The sequence below is a fragment of the Anticarsia gemmatalis genome, chromosome 27, assembly GCF_050436995.1.
Source record: "Anticarsia gemmatalis isolate Benzon Research Colony breed Stoneville strain chromosome 27, ilAntGemm2 primary, whole genome shotgun sequence".
Classification (NCBI taxonomy): domain Eukaryota; kingdom Metazoa; phylum Arthropoda; class Insecta; order Lepidoptera; family Erebidae; genus Anticarsia; species Anticarsia gemmatalis.
In genome coordinates this window covers 6,598,292-6,621,910 of record NC_134771.1, presented here as the reverse complement: position 1 = coordinate 6,621,910, position 23,619 = coordinate 6,598,292, and the positions used below count along the sequence as shown (strand labels likewise).

The 23,619-nt window shown below is 38.7% G+C and overlaps 3 protein-coding genes across 10 annotated transcripts in view; 1 reads left to right on the top strand and 2 right to left on the bottom strand.

Moving 5' to 3' along the window:
• LOC142984645 (uncharacterized) overlaps positions 1 to 1,452 on the bottom strand; it is a 45,756-nt gene extending 44,304 nt beyond the window's left edge. For both annotated transcript variants that reach the window (XM_076132396.1, XM_076132397.1), the window contains exon 1: positions 1,098 to 1,452. In XM_076132396.1, the coding sequence (XP_075988511.1) occupies positions 1,098 to 1,419 (322 nt within the window). In that variant the 5' untranslated portion in view covers positions 1,420 to 1,452. The remainder of the gene's footprint in view (positions 1 to 1,097) is intronic.
• Positions 1,453 to 2,421: 969 nt separating this feature from the next.
• Positions 2,422 to 11,405, bottom strand: Vps53 (vacuolar protein sorting 53). Of its 2 annotated transcripts, none has more exons than XM_076132264.1 (12): positions 11,196 to 11,405; positions 10,667 to 10,873; positions 10,052 to 10,270; positions 9,518 to 9,641; positions 8,773 to 8,891; positions 8,235 to 8,402; positions 7,688 to 7,811; positions 7,481 to 7,554; positions 7,235 to 7,393; positions 6,438 to 6,579; positions 5,358 to 5,529; positions 2,422 to 5,023 (listed from the first exon to the last, which is right to left on the bottom strand). In XM_076132264.1, exons 1-12 carry the CDS (start codon positions 11,319 to 11,321, stop codon positions 4,231 to 4,233), a joined length of 2,427 nt encoding a protein of 808 aa, XP_075988379.1. In that variant the 5' UTR covers positions 11,322 to 11,405; the 3' UTR covers positions 2,422 to 4,230. The 2 variants fall into 2 exon arrangements, with proteins under 2 accessions (XP_075988379.1, XP_075988380.1); XM_076132265.1 differs by having other exon boundaries at positions 8,773 to 8,888.
• Positions 11,406 to 11,790: 385 nt separating this feature from the next.
• Positions 11,791 to 23,619, top strand: part of LOC142984472 (uncharacterized) — a 58,006-nt gene continuing 46,177 nt past the window's right edge. Inside the window, exon 1 of one of the 6 annotated variants that reach the window (XM_076132101.1) lies at positions 11,791 to 12,302. In XM_076132101.1, coding sequence (XP_075988216.1) covers positions 12,223 to 12,302 — 80 coding nt within the window. In that variant the 5' untranslated portion in view covers positions 11,791 to 12,222. The remainder of the gene's footprint in view (positions 12,303 to 23,619) is intronic. The other 5 variants (XM_076132097.1, XM_076132102.1, XM_076132099.1 and 2 more) reach the window with 5 other exon arrangements.

Below are 23,619 nucleotides of genomic sequence, written 5' to 3'. Positions count from 1 at the left end.
TGCCCCATTGTTAGACAGGGGTTGTCTAGCATTGGGCCACAGTTACGTTTACTTTGCTCATGTTTGGTAAAGAGTAAAGAGTTTTTTCTATTATTACTGCTACTATCTATTACTCCATAGGTGTTAATCCTTATGACATTTTAATGGATAATGTATGTATATAAAATTATCTTGTCAACGGTTTGATAAAATGAACTGTAGCAGAATCACAATAATATTGAAACAATTTTATGGTAGATCATTGTATAATGCACCGTGAGTATAATCAATATATTACAAGTAGGCTTGAACACATAGGTAATTATTACTTGATAACAATACTTTGTAGAAGAGAAGTTAAGAGAATTTAATTAAAATTAACACAGATTTTGTAGATTCTTTAAACAAGAGTAGAATTTATTATGAAAGTCTAAAGAATACTTTCATTAGGTATAATTATGTTTGACTATCTTATGACAAAGTTTATGTGTATAATAGAATATTTACTGATCTACCTTAATATGGTCTTTAAAATACTAGACAAAATGATTTTATAGTATTACAGTCATTAAGCTCGGCAAGTCTGCAAAATGTATCAAAAAGTTTTGGTAAAAGAATTAAGTTTCATATAACTTTGATTTTTCAAAGGAGACTTGGAGGTTTGTAATATGACCTCTTACTTAACTCAATCACAACTCAGTCAACTAAACCCAATTCATAACAACTAACAGTTTAGCCCATGATCCGATGAAATCTTAATAAGAAAATTAATCACATCGTCATAAAAGTGGGTCATACATAATTTATGTGTTTTCAATATTCTTTCCCATAATACAATCTGAGTACTTAACAGTTTACAACACATGTGAGGTTTTACTGCCATATGAAACAGTCCTCGAGCCGCCACTAGCCGGCGTCTAGGCCGCAACACGCTACTTTCACTGTGCGTGCGGCGCTCGCACACAGCGCGTCGCACCCACCTAGATATTACTATGTTATGCACTAGTTTTACGACTTTTATGGTGCTCATTACTTTGACAATGCAATTAACGTAGAAAGAATCAATTTGTTAGACATTTTCTGTCATAGTTTACTAAATATTTTCATGTAATAAGTACCTCTCAAAGTTCTGTTGTAAGGTATTCTGTCACTCAGGTACACGTTCATGGCCATTTTCTTCTCCGACTCCTCGCCGAGCAGCTTCTCCTCGCCGATGAGGTGTGCCGGAGCGCCGCCCTCGCCCAGCCCGGGAATGATACGAGCCTCATCTTCTAATATCTGTCTTTCATACTCTGCTTCAACGGGATCCAAGTAAGTCGCTTTAGCGTTACGTTTCCCACCTCGCCACTGTTCAAATAGAGCTAGAATTGTCACCACTAAAATCACTATTAATGCTATCTTCGCGGCGTGATAACACTTTCGCACGGGAAAGGAAACCATTGTCTATAATCTAAATAACAACGAAACCGCACGACGCGGCGCACCGCGAACGACTGATTTTGACATTTCTCGCCGACCATGTTTGTTTACAGTTTGACTTTTTTAAAACAGGAAAGGAGGTTGTAAACAAGCCATTCAGCCTAATCTGGATAGGAAACTGTTTCATTTTATTTTCGTTGGTATTTGTCGACATTATTTGCAATTTTATTGCTTGATTTTGTCGATGGTATTATTATGGTTTTTCAAATTGGTATTTGAGTGGTTTAATATTTATTTAAGTAAGTAGGTATTTATTCCTTACCATGTCAGAGGGTAGGTACCTACTAATATAATTTTCTTTGTAAAAGTAGGAGGTAATTTTGAAATATTACAAAGTCTAGTTCTTTGTAATATTTCACAAGCCGAATGGTCCAACCAAGCATTTGCGTCTTTATTTATTCTATAGTTTTTCCGAACCCTAGATCAATTGTTTTTATTATATACCTACTATTTTAAGTTACTCTTTTTAGTATATTACTTATTAAAATGATTTTTACTTATTCTGATGTTTTTTAAATCATTATGCCTCGCCCATGCATATTTGATAGCTCTTTTAACCAGTGCACCACTGCTACCAAGTCTTTAACTTGTGCTTGGCCAGCGGAGTAGGTAGATATAAATTATATTAGAGTATTCAACCCGGAGCTTGACAACGCGCCCGGTATGGCGGTATATGACAGCAGGCTCGCCCTCTGTTATAATAAAAAAAGCAAATAGTGGTGTAGCTCTACTTATTTCATACACTTCAGCCTACACCTAAGGTCTATTGTTATAGCCCGAAAGCGATGTATGTAAGAATTTAAGTATGTAGTTACTGGTGTTTTAGCTTAACACTGTTTGAAGTCGTATCGACTGACTTATCGCTTTTTGATATTAAAATAATAAATTTTTTTGTAGAGGCAAAAGGCTGATTTAAAAATGACTTTTTCAATAATGTCTAAGGTAAATAACAAAACAAGTAGATAGTTTAAAATGGTGTATTAATTTCATATAACATTGTTATTGCACAATTAAACAAATATTACAATTAGTGGAATGTCGGCGTCATCACATTATTATTTACTTATAAATAAATCATACACTCTCATACTAAGTCCAACATAACTAAACCAAATATTAAAACAACACTTAATTTTGAGTAGTACTTAAATCTCGGACAGTCTTTATTTTATCGCATGGTTAGTGGTCAACCTAGTGTCAAAGTTGTTCAAGCCGAAAGACCTTTGACGTGGCTTAACGACTGTTATCTTAATTGACAACAACCGGGACCGACTCTTTACGTGCCCTCCAAAGCATGGAAACGCCTAGTTAAAATACCACTATGCGGTCACCCATCTGTAGAATGACCGCGCCAGAGGTTGCTTAACCCACAGATCGTTAGCCAACCGGTGAGCGCAACTGGCCATTAGCGCCTCATATAGTCTGTCTTTGATATTTTTATAAATGGTGGCAGAAATAGTTTTGATAAATTGAGTGATGTTTTTATACTTGGTCATCATTATTACACTCTTTCAGGAAATCTCAACTTATAGCATCCAAAACAACATTCATAATTGTTATAATACGGTAAAAAAAAGACAAAACAAATAGATTGATAGTGTCAATATCCCATCCTCAAACAAAATTTTTACAAACATACAAACAACGGACACAAAGTACAACCAGAACCGATACAATTATTTGTGGATCACACAATTGCTTCGTGTGGGAATCGAACCCACGTCCTCCAGACGCAATAATAACGGCGTGGCGACCTAAACCACTGCGCCATGGAGGCAGTCCTCGCAGCTCGAATCTGATATGTATATAGGTTGTAGCAGGCCTACTATGGATAGGTTATTGACAATGGCTATATTACTATAGTTAATGTATAACATTATTACACACATTATTATGTATTTGATTGTGATTATACTGTTTATTAATACGACAAATATATAATACACTTATCTTTGAGTCAATTCTAACTATCTTTTGTCTCTCTCACTCTAAGCACATTTCATATGAGCAAGAATGAGACAAGAAATAGTAAATATTTACTAAATTATACATTGTTTTTATTATTATATTTGTAATAGCAGTTAACTAAACATTCGAAATAATTGATATTCGAACTCCTTTATTTTAATAACAATATTTTCAGAAAAAACATTATTTATTTTTATTATTTTCAATATTCTCTACGTATTTCTTTACTGTTAAATTATAGGAATATACAAACAGTTGCAAATTAGCATCATTCGACCTCAGTGGGTTTTAATATTATAACTCAGATAGGTAAATAAATAAATGTACACATATTGTTTACACTTCCTGGACAATTGCAAACGTGCTCACTACGTCATGTCATTATATCGGAGTCTCTCACTCACTACATATTGTCACATTACTATGATTCTTTTGATTATGATGAAGTAAGCACGTTTGTAATCGCCAGAATTTCAATATCAGGCTATATCTGCTATTTCTATCTGGATAGACTTATCTGTAGATATAATATTGAAACTGAACATTTTTCATTCTCACTTGACTTGGTTCAGAAGCTCAGATTAAGTACTTTATATGAATTCATTTAAATATACAATCACGCCGTCTTTGTCTTTAAAAATGAAACAGAAAGAGATAGAACACAACTTCGTATATGACTTCACAAACATACAAACAACCCAGTCTTAGGACACTGTTTATACAAACACAACTAAAAATTTCAACTAATATAAGCGCATCTCTTTCTATCACCTCATAAATAACAAGGACAACAACACAATTACATCACTTATTTATATCACTATTTACATTCTTACAAGTTTCTTTGAACAGCACGTCTAAGGAACTTAACTGCGCCTTCGACAGCTTGGCTCCCTTCATGTCCAGGACCTTGTGGAACTCGGCCACCGTGCACTCGGGCAGGAGCTGCACGAACTGAGCCACGAACCCCTCCAGGTTGCCGTCCAGTGGAGCCATCACCAGCTTCAAGATCATCTCCGCCTTCGTCATCAGTTTGATCACTACTTTAGTATAAGTGGCCGGCGCCGGCCGCCTCACCTCCGACCCGATTGAGGGCAGCTCCAACAACGCAGTCTTTAACATATGAGTGTCCAGCAACAACTGCTCCGAACCCACCGTAGAAATAGGCTTACATTTGTAGATATTCTGAATAAACTTAGGAATAAAAGAGTTAGCAAACCTGATGCAGAACTGTGTAAAGTACTTTCTCGAAGAAGATAAGTTGTCTCTTAAGTTGGGGACTGAGTTTTTCAAGTGCATGATGATCTGCGTGACGTAGGAGCTCTGGTCGCCCACGTTGTCGAAGTTGAGCCACGAGATCTTGGTCATGGCCTGCAGCGCGGGCTCGCTGGCCAGCTCCAGGTCCTGCACCAGCATCTGGATGCAGTTGCTGATGATCTTGTGGAACAGGTCCTGCTCGGGCGTCATGTCGATCTTGTCGGCCAGCCCGGGGGACACCTTCTCCTTGAGCTTCTGCTCCAGGTGGATGGTGGTCTCCAGGCAGTACTCCGACGTCGTGATCACGCTTGTGATCTTTGATATCTCTTGTTTTGTGTATCTGTGAACGAGATTCAGACAATTTTAAGCTGATGTTTTCTTGTTGCTGGATTCCGGTCTACAACGAAATGAAGAGACTTTCTCCGTGAAGAAAAGGAACACAACATACATTCGGGTTTAATTAAATTCTTATTGCAAGTTTTTAAGCATCCCATCAGACAAATAACACTCGCAAAAGGGCGAAACACAGATTCTGCCACGAAGAAAGGAGTATATAGCAGAGTTGCGAGTCTGCCAGAATCAGATCTGATATTGTAGCAATAGGAAGTTGTTGGATTCTTTTGTGAAGGTCCTGTGATACCCGGAATAGAGCAAGCTAACAGTGTAACACCCACCTGGCGTCGTTCCCCTGGTTGTCGTCGCGCAGCAGAGTGTGCAGGTTGGTGACGATGGAGGGCATGGAGGGCACGGCGAGGGGCAGCGCGGAGCTGTGCGCGCGCGGCAGCGACGCCTGCAGCACCGCGCTCGCGTACTCGCGCAGGTACTTCTGGAACACGCCCGCCAGCTCTGCGGAACAACAGATTTAAATGTTAGGCTAGTGGAGTATGTTTTACAACATATCGTAGTGATGGATTTTAGATTACTGTTTATTATTTTGTGTAGAGTGCTGTCACAATGAGACTATTTTGTCACTACTACAAAATTTTAGAAATATTGACGTTTCAGAAGTTTGGTTAGTGCACGTATTATAAGTACTTATACGTAACAGGACGTACGAAATAGCCCGTATTGACTAGACTAACATTATGTCTGTGTATAAAAAATTGCGAAACCGATTTTAGTATACGATAGACCTTAATAATTAATAGCTCTTTTTTATATCGTACCTAAGTGACAAATAGTGTTATCCTCTATTTCGGACGTTTAACAGTAGATTTATGGTAAAAAGGGCTAATCATTTCGAATCTTTAACTACTTCCGATTGGTTTTGACACCAAAGTGTATCGGACAGATAGATTTTCACAAAGTTCATACGGATTTAATCAAAATTGGCTCAATACATTTTGAGTGCTATAATCATAGAGCAGAGCTATAATGCCTAATGTTTACAAACTCAGTGTACACAGCACACGTGTCGGTCGGCCACGTGACCAGCGCTACACAACAACAAGCGCGCTAACTGTACACATACACTGTGATTACTAACATTACACCATAACTAGAGCGAACACGTTTATGTAACTATTAGAATATTCTAGTGTCAAAATAATTATGAATGCCCGCCATCTGATATTAGTTTTTGATTTCGTCGTGAATTCTTCATACTACATAATAACTTTTTATTGTAAATTTTTGAACGTATGCAAGGTCTCCAATCCGCACTTGGCGAGCATGCTAGCCTCTAGGCTCTGCCCTTTCTTCATTCTCAGAGAAGACCCTTGTCTCTTATAGGAAAGAAAGGGATGGTGACTCACCGATCATAGGTTCTCCGGTAGTAAGTCTCGCGCACTGCACCAGACACTTCTTGTAGAACAGGAACAGATCCGCGCAGCTCGAGATCACCGCGCCCGACGTGTTGGCCGACGTGTCGGACGACGACGCCGGGGCCTTCGCGTCCTGCAATACCAACCAACTTGTGAGATATGACCTGACGCTGACACTGACACCGAGTGACACTCACCTGTATGAAGCGGTCACACAGCGAGCGCAGGTTGGTGTCCAGAGAGCTGATGTACAGCGACAGGTATGGCTCATTACATACACACTGACACTGACACTGACACCGAGTGACACTCACCTGTATGAAGCGGTCACACAGAGAGCGCAGGTTGGTGTCCAGAGAGCTGATGTACAGCGACAGGTATGGCTCATTACATACACACTGACACTGACACTGACACTGACACCGAGTGACACTCACCTGTATGAAGCGGTCACACAGCGAGCGCAGGTTGGTGTCCAGAGAGCTGATGTACAGCGACAGGTATGGCTCATTACATACACACTGACACTGACACTGACACCGAGTGACACTCACCTGTATGAAGCGGTCACACAGCGAGCGCAGGTTGGTGTCCAGAGAGCTGATGTACAGCGACAGGTATGGCTCATTACATACACACTGACACTGACACTGACACCGAGTGACACTCACCTGTATGAAGCGGTCACACAGAGAGCGCAGGTTGGTGTCCAGAGAGCTGATGTACAGCGACAGGTATGGCTCATTACATACACACTGACACTGACACTGACACCGAGTGACACTCACCTGTATGAAGCGGTCACACAGCGAGCGCAGGTTGGTGTCCAGAGAGCTGATGTACAGCGACAGGTATGGCTCGAAGCAGGCGCCGATCAGACCGATCCACGGTGAGCCATTGTTGCCGCCCGGCCTGCCTGCTTCCACTGGCTCGGGTTCCACTCCCGCCTGAGGCAAAAACATACATATTAGTCATTAGAATGTTCTTTGCATACAAGTTTTCAACATAAAACGTTATTTTAGTATGAAACTTACTAGTTTATTATCATCGAATTCGTTCGTGGATTTGTCGTTGCCGACGTCGACTGGCTCTGCGCCTAGCTCTGTACCTGGTAAACAAAATAAAACACTATCTTAAGACTGCAGAGGGCTAATTTTTATTCGTGAAAACGAAATTTCTGTAAATATGAATGGTGTTTGCAGGCATAGGCCAATTAAATATATGTAAACGTGAGTAGATACCGGTGAATCTCTTGTGCAGCAGCAGCTCGAAGTTGTAGGTCTTCTGTATGGCGTAGAGCAGCAGCTTGACGTCCACCTCGCTGCGCCGCGACGACATGATGTTGCTCAGCTCCGACCGAGTTATCTACAACATACTTTATTATAATAGAAAACCAAGTACGGCATTGATTGATGGGTAAAATAGTGTTGAGATCATGACATGCTATAGCAGTTTTATTTTCAGCGTGTTTAAGCCCCTATGGCGTAGATTTTTGTACAGGAGACTGAGTTATAGAGTCATGGTATAGCCCCCATGTGTAAACCGTGGCGGTTTTCGTCTGTCTGTCTCTGTCATGGTGCGCGGCGGCTGCTGTTGTCGCGTTGTCGCCGGCGGCGCGTGACGCTTCGCGGTGTCGTGGCAGTACAACGTGCGTGCACCGTGCATGCGCCTCAGTTGCGAATTTGTTTCTGAACATGGCGAACTTTAACTGGCCGCCAGTAAGTGGCAGCGAGCGCTTGTACTGTATAGTACAGTGGAATGTGGTATGGTGTGGTGTGGTGCACGTACCTTGCAGAACTGCTGCGTGATGGCCTCGCTGAGGCGCCAGGAGTGCGGGAAGATGTTGGCGAGCGACTCCTCGGTGGCCAGCAGGTGGCGCTTGAGCCACGCGTAGCGCCGCTCCACGAACGAGATCCACGCGCACTCCTGCTCCGCAGAGAACAGGTGCTGGTACTCCTGCCAAACACACGTCACCATGAAGTATGATGATTTTTCAACAAAATACGCTAGTTGTTTCTGCAAGAAACCTCAATAACCAAGGTACTATTAACATAGAACTATTTTTGGATTTGACTGCAACCTTCGATACTGTCTTATCTAAGACATAAGTAACAAAACAATGTTACATAACTGAAAAGGTTTTCAAAGCATCTTTTCTTGAAATATATCAGAAACTTAACTGTAAATAACTTTGTCAACAACATCACAAATTTATATTCAAATCTTAACACCACGTTAGGTGTAGCACAAGGCTACACATTGGGTCCCTCACTACTACTCCATATCTTCTCTCCCTCACACGACCTACATTAGAAAGAGACAGTACCTGCAGCTGCACGTTGATGAACCACTTGAGCAGTTCCTGCTTGACCTTGGGCTCGAGGATGTCCACCACCGCGCACGCCTCCGACAGCGTGCGGTGAGATATCGTGCTCTTACTGCCTGCTGGCGATACAATGCGTTACATCTATACTAATATTATAAAGCTGAAAAGTTTGTTTGTTTGAACGCGCTAATCTCAGGAAGTACTGTGCGAACTGAAAAAAAAATCGGTTGGATAGCCTATTTATTGAGGAAGGCTATAGGCTATATAACATCACGCTACGACCAACAGAAGCAGAGTACCAGTCAAAATATTACAAAAACGGGGAAAATTATGACCTATTCTCTCTTTTGCGACGCAACCGAAGTTGCGGGGGTTAGCTAGTTATGGATAAAGTCAAGCATAGTACATCGGATTCGCGCTACAATCACGGAACAGGGCCGAAGAGACGACAGAGTGAACGTATATCTCTTAAATTCTATACTTGTATTGACCTTCACCTTATATTATGGAAATTAACAACCCGCCTGATTCCACTGTAAACGCAGTTCATTGCACATACAGCCATTGACAGAAGAATGTTAAAACTCATCTTTACTTTTTATAGTTAAGCCCTATAAGGCAGCTGTTGTTATTGACTCAATTTGTCACACGTTACAAACGTGAATCGTGCTCTACATGCAGCGACTAAACAGCCTCTTCGATTGGACTACCAAGAACTATAATATTTGATAGAGTAGGTACAGACCGGTGAAGGCGTCCTTGAAGTCGGCTCGTATCTGCGCGGCGAGCTCGGTGCGGATGGCGTGCACCTGCTCGCGCAGCGACGACAGCTCGCGGATCTCGCGGTAGCACTCGAAGTGTTGCAGCACCTGTGTGTAAGTAAGTAGGTAGGTACTGAATTAATTATCCACAATAAATAATATGGAGTATGAGAGTATGATTATTCTAGTCTGAAGTCTGATAACATGCCTGGTATATGGCAATCAGCTTGCCCTCTACTACATGGATCCTACATAGTTACTGGTGACACGCGGGTGTACTTCATACACCTTGGGATATAACAGGCATGATATTATGTATGCATCATTGGACGTTAATGGATTCTATGTATGCAACTGAAAAGAAATATAGAGTGAATTGTCTTAAGATGAACCGAGTAAAGAACCGATAAAGAGTATAAACCGATCATCTCATTTAAAACTTATCTCTTTCACTGTCAAAATTAGCCTAGCACACGACATGAGTTCAAAGTTCAAATCTAAAGCTTTCAAAAGCTTACCTCCATGATAGCCTGCATGGGCAGCACGATCTCCTTGTACTGCCTGCTGCGCGTCATGGAGCGCAGCTTGTCCACGCCGCCCACGAGCATGTGCAGGTGGTTGAGCGCCGTGATGGCCGCCGTCAGGTTGGACTTGGCGCAGTCCAGCTGCTTGATCTCCGACGTGATCTCGCGCACCATGCTCTCTGAGCGTTCTGCTTTTTTGTTTATGTCTGCTACCTGGAATAGGAAATAAGTTTGTATTTATATCTAATGAAAGATGAGGCTTTAACTGCATAAACGATGATTAGACTAGGCTACACTATTAAGCTTAATCTATAAAAATTGTAAGATGTTTTGGATTTGGTAATGGACTGATACCTAGACCAAAAAAACTTTCATTTTATGACATTTTTCCTTTGTTTAGAAAAGCAGGATTATGACAATTAGTGCATTACATAGTAGTAGCTTATTGTGGCAATGAGCCAACAAGAATTCTTTATGACATTACTCAGCAAATTGCTGATTTTGATAAAAAAAAATCTAGATTCCTACTTAAACTAGAGTAAAATAAGGAGTTTCTGCTCTAATATACTTGGCTGTTGATAAAATTGTATTGCAAATGCTAGTCAGTACCTGTAAAGCCAACTCAGCGATACATCTCTGGGCATCAACTAAAGCATTCTGTCCGGCCTCTCTCTGCTCGGCCTGTGCCCGCACCAGTCTTCGTATATCATGTTCAACACCAGCCAGGTGGAACTCGCAGCGGGCGGCCGCGCTCTCCACGCCCGACAATGACTGTTCCGTTGGAAACACACGGTTGATGTACGCCACTGCATCGAACTGGAAAATTACGTTATTTCAATGCAAATCTTATATTTTTGATGATTGTACCAAGGAAATAGATGATTTATTATCAGAACACATAAATAAATGTTAGTTAGGACAGCCCTTAAGTCTGATAAGCGTTGTTTTGTCGATAATTCTTGTAAGAATGTGAACATCTGGCCTTATTTGGTAGTGATAAAAAACCTTATTATTGTGTAATATAAGTTTTTCTTTCAGCAATAAAGGGGTATAAAACATCAAAAAAATAGTTAATATCTGAAATCTGTTTATATTTAAAGTCTAAATTAACAAGAAATACACATTTTCGTACACTTACTTCGGCACTATCAAACTGTTCGGTTCCTCCCATCATTTCTTCAATTCTACTCATCACGGAGCTCGGGAAGTTGATTTGAACCTCCGGTCCGCTGTCTTTGTCATCTAATATATCGTTTGAATCCATTTTTAGATCTATTTCTTGAACAGTTTCACTGAAAATAGTAAAAATATAAACACGCAAGCCCGAAGGCTCAGTTGACGTTGGAAACGTCACTGTCACAGTGACGTTTATGTATGCAGTGTCATTTGATGGCTGTCGAGCTCACAACAAACGTCTTATGTTGAACATTACAAAATAAATAAAATATCTGGTTTTAATATTTATTTCTAGAAAAGTTTATTGAAATGGAAATAAAACTTGTAGAAACCTAGGTCATTTACTTAATTTAAAATCAAGTGCTACGAAGGAGGTGAGGAAGGTACCGTACAAGTTAGCAACACTGCAACACTGACAGAAAACTCAAAAGTGACATTTCCGGTTTCCACTATAGACCGGGGTGCGGAATTTTCCAAATTTTCTTTTTTACAGCTGATGTTGTTTACTATCAATTTTTTTATGTGGGTAGTTGTCGAAATTCATGGAAATGAATATGTCTCTTCCGTTGTTGTAAAATCAAAACCATATAACAAAACGAATTTAAAAAAAATCTAAATGTATTGTTGTCTAATTAATACATATTAATAAATATGTAGCTTAAGTACCACCTCTGTAAAAGCGATAAGACAAAACAGAACAGCTGTTATATTCCATGATATTGCCTACGATATCGTGGTTCAGTGGACACCTGCGCAGCAATTAAGCCGAGCGGCGACGTCAAGTGAACGGAAACGTCGTGCGAGATCGCTTATTGTTTTTCAGTTATTTGTACGCGCTCGTGGCGCATTGCCGTCGCGTATGGGCCGCGATGAGCCTCGCGCACACTTGCCGTGATTAACATACTCGCTGTGTTCGTTTTTTAACAGTTTTTGTATACAAACACCAGTGGCAGTCTGTGTCTGTGCAGTGGCTTAACAGTGTAGTGACCATGGCCCGGCTCACCGAGGAAATGGTGATCGCACGATCCAAGCAGTCGGATCTCACCGCAATAAAGAAGCTGAACTGCTGGTGAGTACATGACTCAGTTCGTAGGGACAAAGAAACGGACCGCTCGAAAAATAATCTAAACGGCCCTAGTCTCATCGCTTAGAAGTCGTGGTTTGTCGAAATGTGAAATCGCAGTCGGTGCAGCGCACGGAGGCGGAACGTAAACGTATTTGTTTGCGTTAATGCGCTACAGTTCATGGTCTAAGGTTTTATCGTAATTTCATTATGTAGGCTGTGTGACTGTATGCCTTGGTCTTTCACTTTTGAAAGAATGTTTCGGTCGGCACTTGGCGTATTTCATCATAAAAGTTTCGTCTGTCAAAATGTTATAATTTATTAACGTAATAATAAGTGTGTGTAAACTGTGAGAGAATGTCTTATTATATTAACTAACTATGCTCTCATAATTGCAATACAAATACACGTCGAATTCTCTTATAAATAGTGTCATGAAATTGCATTAATTTTGTTGGTACTGATGTGTGAGAAATGCATTTATTTCTGTTATCAGCTGTTAACCTACAGCATTACCATAATATATTGCAGCAATAATATTGATAAAAGTCAACTGAAGGATGTTTACATTGTGTCACATTAATTTAATTTCTTATTGGATTCTTCCATGATGATAAGCCTCTGGAATGCACACACTATTATTGCTGAGCAATAAAGTAAACAAATGACTCATAACTTTTTTAACCCACTAGAATGTTTGTGGCTTCATTGTTTTTTAAATTCATCACAGACCATAAATTTTAATTTCATTGGTTCTTAATTTGAATTGAAAGTGAAGTAGCCATATTGTACAATGTACAGAGAGCACTGCACTGTGCTATTACTTTTACTACAAGTTAGTTTATTGCAAGATATCTACAATTTTATTGATGAACTAGTGTTTTATTTTTATAACATTCCATAATGTTACCCCATGATTAAGTATCCATGAATAATACAAAAATCTATGCTAAAAATGGCAGTCAAATAACTTATAGTTCCTGAGACTTCAACAAACTAACAATTTTCTATCAGAAATACCCAACAATAAATATCTTTAACTAATAGAAACATACAGTGACTAAAATATAATGTAGCATTGTATAAATATTAAACCATGTATGTATGTATGTATGAGAGATCACATCAGCATGCTAAGGCTGACAGATAAACAGCCTACTTTGGTTATTTGTTAGTCATGTTTGACACCTACGTACTGAGTGTTATGACTACATTGTTCTCTGGAAAACTACCCACAAGCCACTACATCAAGGATACTAACTTATTATAGGTGCAATCTTAGGGTTTTGTCTCTTCGTAATTTCGAAAGAATGAAGTACATAGAATGGACTGATCTCTCTGGTCTTTACCTACTCCTACAGAAAGGTGTAATTTTATGTATGTATGTGAAGTAAATTGGTTGACAAACCTCTATGTAAATACTTTAATCCCACCACTCATCAAATCAACCTTTCCCCTAAAATCAATTCTTGCTGATTTGCTACTGTATATAAACCATTTATAAGGCTTAAGTTGTTTAGAAAACATGTAGGTATCTAAGTTGTGTAGTCTTAATTTGTCTACAATGTATTCAAAATGTGTCACATAGTTATTTTGTTAGTGAATGAATGTAGATCATGTTACAAGGAAGCAGGGGAATGTGTTGATTCCTGCCAGCTACTGTGAACTACTGTGAACAGATGACACAATCACTTATTTATAAACATAGTCACCATTGTCATTGATTCTCAAATACAAAAAACATTGTTTACCTATTTACCTGAAGTTGATTTGTACATTAATTAGCAGAAGGTTGTACCCACCATGACCAAGTAATTTTGTTTTTCACTTAGCCTGTTTAATTGTCCCACTGCTGTGTAAGGGCCTCCCCCTATCCTTTCAAATAAATTTATCAGCAGCATACTCTTACTGGTAACTCTGAAATGTTTCTAGTGCAAGATAGTGTAAATTTTAAGTCTTTTATAACTTTTAACATGGCTGTTGATGTGTCATGGCATGGATTTTATAATTTTTAACCCTATTATTGTGTGCAGAACTACTCAGTGCAGTGTGAATCACTCGGATATAAGATGATGTGATGTTGCACTTTATCATTATCACTATTATTGTACTTAACACTGATGCTTGTCAACTGAGTGTGTGTGTGTGTGTCATGCTTCCGGCGCATTAAGTGATCGGTCTTATTTCATGCAGTTTATTACGAATTTGAGGCGCCCATCGCCAGAGGAGCTTGCCAGTCAGTAAATGATCCTTGTGTTAAGTAAACCTTGGCCCAGATACTACGTAGATGGGTGACCGCTCAGGGGTTTTTAAACTCAAAGAGCACGTAAAAATTTCGGCCCCTGTCATTGTCTATTGTAATTAAGAAAATTAACTTTGGAGAGGAGTTCTTAAAATAGCATAAGATCTTCCCCAGGTTATAATCTGTTACTAATTTAATTCAAAAAGTTAAATGGCGCGAACTTTACCAGGGAATAGAACTTAATTATCATTACAGATAATATCAGTAGCTGTAAAAAAAGATCGGTAACGTAAATGGTGGCCGTGCACTGCGGTCGTAGTGTGGGAAAGTGTTAGAACCTTGCAAGTGTATTGTTAGTGGCAACACTGGCAAGATGCTCGTTCACAAGCAGTTCGTTGGCATTCTGTGGCACTGCCTGTGCCTGCACTCTCACGACACTGTCAACTGTGTCTGTGGTACACTTCCGCGTTTAGTTTTTGCAATTGAGGAATGTCAAGTATTTAACTTATTTGCATTTACTAATAGTGTGTAAACAACGATTTACATAATGTTGTGCAATAGAATAGAGATTAGATTATAATTAACCTCGGTGTTAGAACATTCCAAAGACCGCAAGGTGTATTGATAGATCGCTCGTACCATAAATATGTAGGTAGGTACCTACTGCTTAAAAAATCTTAGGAAGTGTAATTTAATTGGCCTACCTTAATTAAATTAGGTAGGTTTATACTTATACCTATCTAACTTAATAAATAGCAATAAGCTTGAAATAGAGAATATGAAAAACACGATTGTCAATCCATAATATCTACATTTCTCTACCCTGCACCTCTGCATCACATTCGAACATCTTCCTGTTTATGCTTGCAATTTCTGCACTGTGTAGATAACAGATAATAACATAATTACCAGAATCTGGTACACAATAACCCATACTTGACCAATGGGAAACCTCCGATTGCCAATAATCATTAAAAAAAAAATCCTCTTGTTTTGTTAACTTTCATTTATTTCTCAAAAATGTTGTTATTAATCCCAAAACCAAGAACAACATTTTGTGTCGAAAAAACATCAGCCATTTAAGCAATTTCAAAAACATCTTTCCATTTCTGAAACCGGTGTTTAACATATCAATATCAGTAGCGGGCGGCTCGTATAATCGTGGCTATATACCTATTTACCTGCATATATTATGTATAATATTATGTATATCAGGTATATAAGGTAGGTACAATTTACATAAGACCTTGGCCGTACATGGCGCTATAAACTGTCACTCGAAATGGTCACACGATACATATTTGTACTGAATTTATAGCATAAAGTCGACGAAATTAAGTATTTTAATATTTTTTTAGCTGACGATCTTTACACATAAATTTTTAAGTCTGTCATATTTTTGGCTATATTAATGCCTCTGTGGAGTATTAGTGTATCCGACTGTTTATCATGAGGTCTCCGGTTCGATTCCTAGGTCAGGGATAGTGCTATTTTTAGTTGCATTACGTCTATTCTAATTTAGGTACATAGAAATATTTGACAATAGTAGCCCGGAGTTCGGTAACTGGAAAAAAGCAATAGACTCCCAAATGACCATAAGGCTATTGGCGAAACGTAGGTGTTTTACCTTTATACATCTTCGATTATAACAAGCGTGATATTTATTTATTGAGCTTATATACCAAAGAGTATAATGCCTAAGGAATTCTCTGACAGTTTGCCTTAGGGTGGTGCAAAGATACAAAGAATTAGTTGATAATATATTATGTAGGTGTTTCGACGCACAGACTAGCCTTTGAGACTGTTTACAGTTCAGTACTACCATAATTTGAGTGTCCGACTATTTTTGGTGAGTGCAACAGGCACGATTAGCACAGGAGCGTGTTTAGTGTCAATACCAAATAGAGAGTGAGCACACGACTCGACTTGTGACTTGCGAATCAAACGAGAGTGCATCTGGCTACGATCATTCAATCATTCCGAAAAGGATCTATTTCGATGTTATAATTCCTTAAGTGAAGAGTTGCATGATGCATAAACACGTATTAAGTCTTCGTATAACTAAAATTGCTATTAAAACATTTTGCGTACGTCTTTCATCTGAAAACTTTCTATGAGAAAAAGGTTAAAATCAAGTAGAAAACAGAGTGTGGACTGTGTTTGACCTGTATGTACATATGTATGTGCACGATTATTTCGCGTTCAGCATAACCGATTCTTAAAATCTTTTTTTTTTCTAACACACACCACTTGATGCACTAACAAGTAAGTTGTTTTTTTGTTGTTAAGATTCGGTGCAATCGAATACTGGCTTTATACGTAATTCTGCCAATAACAAAGTATTAAATTAAATATATGAAAAAATATTGTAACGTCATATTTTTCGATTGCTAAGCGACGTTGCAACAAAAATCCAAGTAACTTGTTATAATAAAGATGAATGCTAACAGTAGGTCCCCGCGGCTCGGACTGACTCAGCACATGAGCACACAATGTGGTGCAGTGTCGCCGGCGACGCATTGTTCGGCTCCGTATATAGACCGACTATTGTGATCCACTCGTCACGAGATGCGGTTACTAAACACTACAGCTTGTGACTTTGTGTCAGATGACAAGAGTTACCTAATTCACTTATGTCTTACAACAGCTACTGTTTCTAATGCCAGAAAAATTAAAAGAAAATCTTTAGTTTCAAGTAGGTTCTAAGGTTAAATTTCTACATGATCTTTGAATCCAGGTTTACTTCAGGCAGGGTTATTATAGGTCCTGGTAAATGCTGATACGGCCATCGGCCATTATTAATATGCTGACGATCCATGGATAGATGTGCTTATCTTCAAATAAACTGATGACACTTATTATATTGTGTAGATGTTCCGTCAAAATTATACTGAGGATAAGCAAATCTATCCCTGGATAGTATATTAATATCGGCCGTTATTCGTGTCAGTAATTCTCTAGGATCTATTACAGTGAAAAACTTTCGCTTTCATGAATTTTCAAGAACACGTGTAGCAAGCAACCGTCGTACAGTTTTATTTCTAAAGCAAATGATCTGACCGTTTGGTGTGTGCGTGGTGTTTAGCACTGAGCGGTCTCACAATGTTATTCATATTATATGTAAATAGTTGTATTGTGTTGTGTATTTGTAGTTAGTGTAGTTGATGCAATACATGCAACACTGTGACAGTTGGTCAAGGACGCTGGCAGACAATCCATCTTCATTATTTATAACGTAACTACTGAAATGGATGCATTTTTCAACTACATTGTGATGTCATAAGGTAATTTAAGGTACCTATAAATAATAAGTTTAGACAATATCGGTCTACTACTTGATGAAGCCTTATCTATCCTTTCCAATCCTTGCTACTTTTTTAAAGCTACGCTCTATTTAAATATAATGGTTGTCATATTAGCCCCAGTTTCGGACGCCCGGTCCTGCTAATAATGATAAACGCGAGAGTTTGTTAGGATGTATGCGAGACGATGTATGTATGTTTGTTTGTTACTCTTTCAAGAAAAATAAATACTAAACGGATTTTGATGAGACACAAATACCTACATAAAAATCTATCACGCGAATAAAGTCGCGGACGGGAGCTAGTAAGCTGAAATCATCCATCCGTTATTCTTTGGTAAAAGTTGAACTTTTACTAAGTTTCTGCTACAATTTAGATTTTGAGTCACATCAATTCGATTCAACTCAAGAATTTCATGATAATCGGCCCAATATACTTGAAACTTATCCACGACCATTTAACTGATACAAAAGCAAGTAGGATCATAAAATCTTACTTTCTTCCACTTGTCTTAATAGAATGGATGCATGTATAATGTTTTATTACAATATTATACGCTTCTCTGTGTAATTACAAAGATTTATTCGTTAATGCAATGTTTTATGTTCCATTGTGGAGCGACAGTGAGCATTATGCTCTCATCACTTATTGTATGAAAGTTTGACATAGTTTTCTAGATAATATACCTAGTTTTAATAGTGAAATAATGTTATGATATCTTAAAGATAGTTTCGGTGAGAAAGTGTATTTGTTTGCGTCGGAAGGTCGTGGGTTCGATTTCCATTCGAAACGATTACTTGTGCGGTAGACAAATAATTGTTTCGGGTCTGGTTGTACTTCGTGTCCGTCGTTTGTAAGTTTGTAAAAGTCCCAGCGACGCAAGACTAAATCTTAGTACGGAAGATGTATTTTATAATAGAAAAGCAAAGTAATCGTAGTGATCCTTGTATTTTACCAAAAATATTCCGCTGTTACAAACAAAAAGACGGAGATATTTTCTAGAAAAATCTACAGGATATTCTATTAGTAGTATTATGTATTCATTCATTATCTTATTACGCTATCCCAGCACCGGATGTCAATCTAATAAAATTAAATATTTAAATGAAATGCTGTCCAAATTGGATAGGTTTCGCTTTTAAGACCATGTGTGTGACGCTAGCGACAGCTGAAACACTTTCATATTACTCAACAATATAAATATATGTAACTCAAAGGTGACTGACTGACTGACATAGTGATCTATCAACGCACAGCCCAAACCACTGGACGGATCGGACTGAAATTTGTCATGCAGGTAGATGTTATGACGTAGGCATCCGCTAAGAAAGGATTTTGACCAATTCTATTCCCAAGGTGATAAAATAGGGGATGAAAGTTTGTCAATTTTAAACCGATCGGGCTGAAACTTTGCATGCATAAAGCTACTATCACGTAGGCATCCGCTAAGGGTTTTGATTAATTCCCACCCCGAAGGGATAAAATAGGGGAAGAAAGTTTGAATAAATCTTCTTAGATTTTCGACTGATTGAACTGAAATTAATCTAGATTCCCACATAGGATACTTTTTACTACGGAAAACCTTTTCACGCGGACGATGTCGTGGGCGGAAACTAGTATTAATATAAGTATTTATTTAATTAAATCTCAGTCATTAGTGTTATAACGGAAGCGCGGTCGGTCACGGTGCTCACGAGGCTGCCGGCTGCTGAGATGTGTTACTTGTATAATGTATTAGTTAGCTAGTTATGTAATCATATCTGAGAGCGCATCGTCATCGTGTTTGATCAACTTTCACTTAATCACTCATTAAGGGCGTGCGTTTTAAATATTATTAGAAACTAAATCTTTCTACGCAGAACTACGGATGTGACTACTTATTTATTGAATGTCAGCAAATTTACTTTTGAATATGACAACAAATAGGTGATGTGTGTAGATTAAGTAAGTCTTTGTTGATCAGTGGGTCATACTGGGCTGTTGAATCAAGTCGATGATTGCACGGTGTTAAGCAGTAATTGACCTCTGCGCCTTGCAGAGCGTGTATACCCGGTTTCGTACCTTCTGCTGGTGTTTGCGGAATAGGTACATCTTTGCACCGGGTGATCAGAGCGATGGAATAAAGAGCATACATATAGCAGCTATAACTAACTCCTTTGTATGACGGGGCAGGTTATTTGCATAAAAATAGGTCGAATATCGCCATTAATTATAATATATTATTTGTTAAGACAAATTATTTCTAAAATCATGTACGTAATAAACGTACAAAGCTGGTTGTTTCAAGTTCCACCGCTGAGCGACTGAGCGACTGAGCGACTGAGCGGGCTAGCGCTCGACTCGACTAATTTGGTGATTGTGGTTAATTCTATAAGGAAGCTTGTCTCGGCCGCATTCTACTGACGTCATAACTCCGGTCACGTTAGGTACGGTGTATACTCTGTTTATAAAGGAAACTAGCTTTAGACCGAGACTTCGTCCGAGTAGTTCGTGACTTAGGACAAAATTTTCATACAAACTTTCATCCCCAATTTTATCCCCTTGGGTGTAGAAATTATCAAATGCCGATCAGTTCAGTGGTTTGGGCTGTGCGTTGATAGATCACTATGTCAGTCAGTCACCTTTGAGTTATATACTATATTTAGATGGTAGGGTGAACGCAATTGGCTACATCTTTGACTGATAGCCCTTAGTAAATTCAAATTACAGTGAATTGAACCCATCACACTTCCAGTACTGGTTACAAGTCTCTTTCACAAATAAGAGAGGGGTTAGTCATTGTAGTCAGCATGCTGACTGAATGCGCGTTGGGGACTTCGTAATTTTTTCAAATGGGTATTATCGCCTAGTCTAGGGATATTATGAGAGTCATCAAACTCAGCGTAGAATATTATTTTCAATGATGGTAAGTTCGTTGACTGATAACCATGAAATTGTGACTGTATCTAGTTTCTGAAGTGATTAATCATTACTATACCTACCATTGCGTCACACACACTATGAACTATTAATACAGCGTGAACTATGTCTTCAATGTATTGTGTCCGCATCCTAACAGTGGTTGTAGCCGCGTGTTTGAGTCATGAATCAAACTCTCTAATTAGATCACTTGAGTGCCCGCACTGGCTGCTACAGCTGGAAACTTGATGTTATCATAATACTATTGTGAGTAATTTTATAGCCTCAGTTTCAATATTATATCTGTAGATAGGGATAGGCCTTTCAAGGTGTCATATGAGACATATAAAAGGCTGATTTGCTACTTAAATACTTTCGATTATATTATTGGTGAGAAACAAACTTACTACCAGACCCGGAACAATAATTTGTGGATCGCACAAATAATTGTCCCGTGTAGGAATCGAACCCACGACCTCCTGACGGCGTGGCGACCTAAACCACTGCTATCAATATGATAATGGGAAACTCTTTAAACTAAGGAATGCTATTAAAATGGGACATAAGTATGTAATTTTTCAAATGTATTAGTGACAGACAAGAATGGAAGAAAAATAAAAAGCTATGAAGCACAATCACATTTAAATAATAATGTATTTACTTTTATTTTCAAAAGAATACTGTTAATGTAAATGAACGGAGAAAGGAGCGATAATTACAAGTGCGAGTGAAAATGTACGCGTTTCAGCAGATCGTTACATTTCAGACACATTACTTACGTTACTGGTTAATTACAGGGTATGCTTCAAGCTTCGAGAAATTGTAGAAATAAGCATTCGTTTGCTTTGATACTTAACTGATGAGTTCGTCCACTACTGGGCATGGGTCTCCTTTCCAATGTGTTGACCAAGTACTTGAACAGCTTTCAGATACGTACATAGGACTCAAGCCCTAGCTTCTCCTTTGTTCGGTCAGAAATCTTTGCCTAGCAGTGGGTAGAAAAACACATGCAAGGGTTTCTTTGATATCGATATAGAAAGTGATTAATTCCTTTGACACAATATTTTAAAAAGTTCTTCATGTTTGATCGTCTACGTGGGACGGGACTGGTAATACCAGTGGATTATTGCTGTATTGAAATAAAAGTAAAAGTGCCATGTGCGCAGGCGCAGGTATTCACGTCACGTCCTCTCATATACATAATCTATACTAATATAATAAAGCTAAGGAGTTTGTTTGTTTGTTTGTTTGAACGCGCTAATCTCAGGAACTACTGGTCCGATTTGAAAAATTCTTTCAGTGTTAGATAGCCCATTTATTGAGGAAGGCTATAGGCTATATAACATCACGCTACGGTAATTAGGAGCGGAGTAGCAACGAAAAATGTTACAAAAACGGGGAAAATTTTGACCCATTCTCTTAGGTGACGCAAGCGAAGTTGCGCGGGTCAGCTAGTACATTATATTATATTATGTCTGACACACATTCCGACGCAACATACATGGTTTCAAACATGGTCTCTGTCTGAACTGTCAGTCTTATACTGTCTGATGTCTGAAACACGCACTCTGCCGAAACGGGTTGTGTGTGTCTTGCCTGACAAACATTCGGCCTGTATCATCCTACTAATATTATAAATGCGAAAGTTTGAGAGAATGTATCTATGTATGGATGTTTGTTACTCTTTCACGCAAAAACTACTGAACCGATTACGATGAATTTTGGTATACAGGTAGCTAAAGACCCAGAATAACACATAGGCTACTGTTTATCCCGGAGTTCCTGAGGGATCGGGATTTACACGGGAAGGGTTTCCACGCAGACGAAGTTGCGTGCGACCTCTAGTACGGACTTACTACGAGACAAGACGTTGTATTGTTTGTATGAACAGCGTGGTGTGTATGTGTGTGTGTGTGGAGTCAGCTGTTTGGTAGTTTCATTGTCGCCCATTGTTCCACGCTACTGTGTTAATATGTTGTGACGACTAACATAGTGTTCGTTGTCACACTGAACCGAATTACATTAACTTTGTTTTAACATGTTATTGGTTCTACTTGTGATTTTTATTTTAGTGTCAAGTTTCGATTTGACATACCAACTATTATGTGACTAACCCCCGGTTTCTGAGGTACATTTAGCGGTAGTTTATCTATTCAATAGCGTTTAAACTTGAAAAAAAACGCTTAATGTACTCAGAAACCGGGGTTTAGACAAGTTACTTGCTCCTTGCATCATTCAAATGCAACTGAAAATTCTTCCATCAACACGAATAAGCAATTACTTTAAAAACTTCTGATTGTTTAACATTGAATGCAGTTGGCATTGAACGTATATGGCGAGAAGAAAAAAGTCCTTTTAAATCTCCATCTAAAATAGACTGTTTAGGTCGCCACGCCGCTACCATTGCGTCGGGAGGTCGTGAGTTCGTTTCCCACATATAATTGTTTCGGGTCTGGTTGCGACACAAGAGCGATTCTTAGTGAGGGATTGTCTTTTCTAAGGAATAAAAAATAAAGACTGGAAATCTTTTTCTCTTTAAAAACGTCGCAACTGAATAATCCCGTATCGACATATCTGTAAGAAAAAATGCCGACTGATTAAAGACAAATAAGTCAATAAATACCATTCCATAATAGATGGAGCAAGTTTTTATCACAAAGTAATTATCTGTGGTCTCTGTGGAACAATGCGCGTTGTTTTGTTTATTGTTTTATATTGTTGACGAGTACGAGTGACGAGCGATTATCAGTGCGTTATGGAGATACAGGAATTAATGTGGATTGTATTGAATAGTTAGTGCGTTCGTCATTGTAACGATATTTACTATTATACGTAGGGCTGGTATACAAACATGTCTTACTTATTATATACCTATATAAGT

What these genes read in the sequence shown, in the direction of transcription:
- Vps53 (XM_076132264.1), bottom strand. Translation starts at nt 11,321, where the DNA reads ATGGATTCAAACGATATATTAGATGACAAAGACAGCGGACCGGAGGTT. An exon ending in TGTGTGACCGCTTCATACAG is followed by an intron (nt 6,580 to 7,234) that starts GTGAGTGTCACT and finishes TTGGTATTGCAG; the next exon opens with GACGCGAAGGCCCCGGCGTC. An exon ending in TACCGGAGAACCTATGATCG is followed by an intron (nt 5,530 to 6,437) that starts GTGAGTCACCAT and finishes GTTGTTCCGCAG; the next exon opens with AGCTGGCGGGCGTGTTCCAG.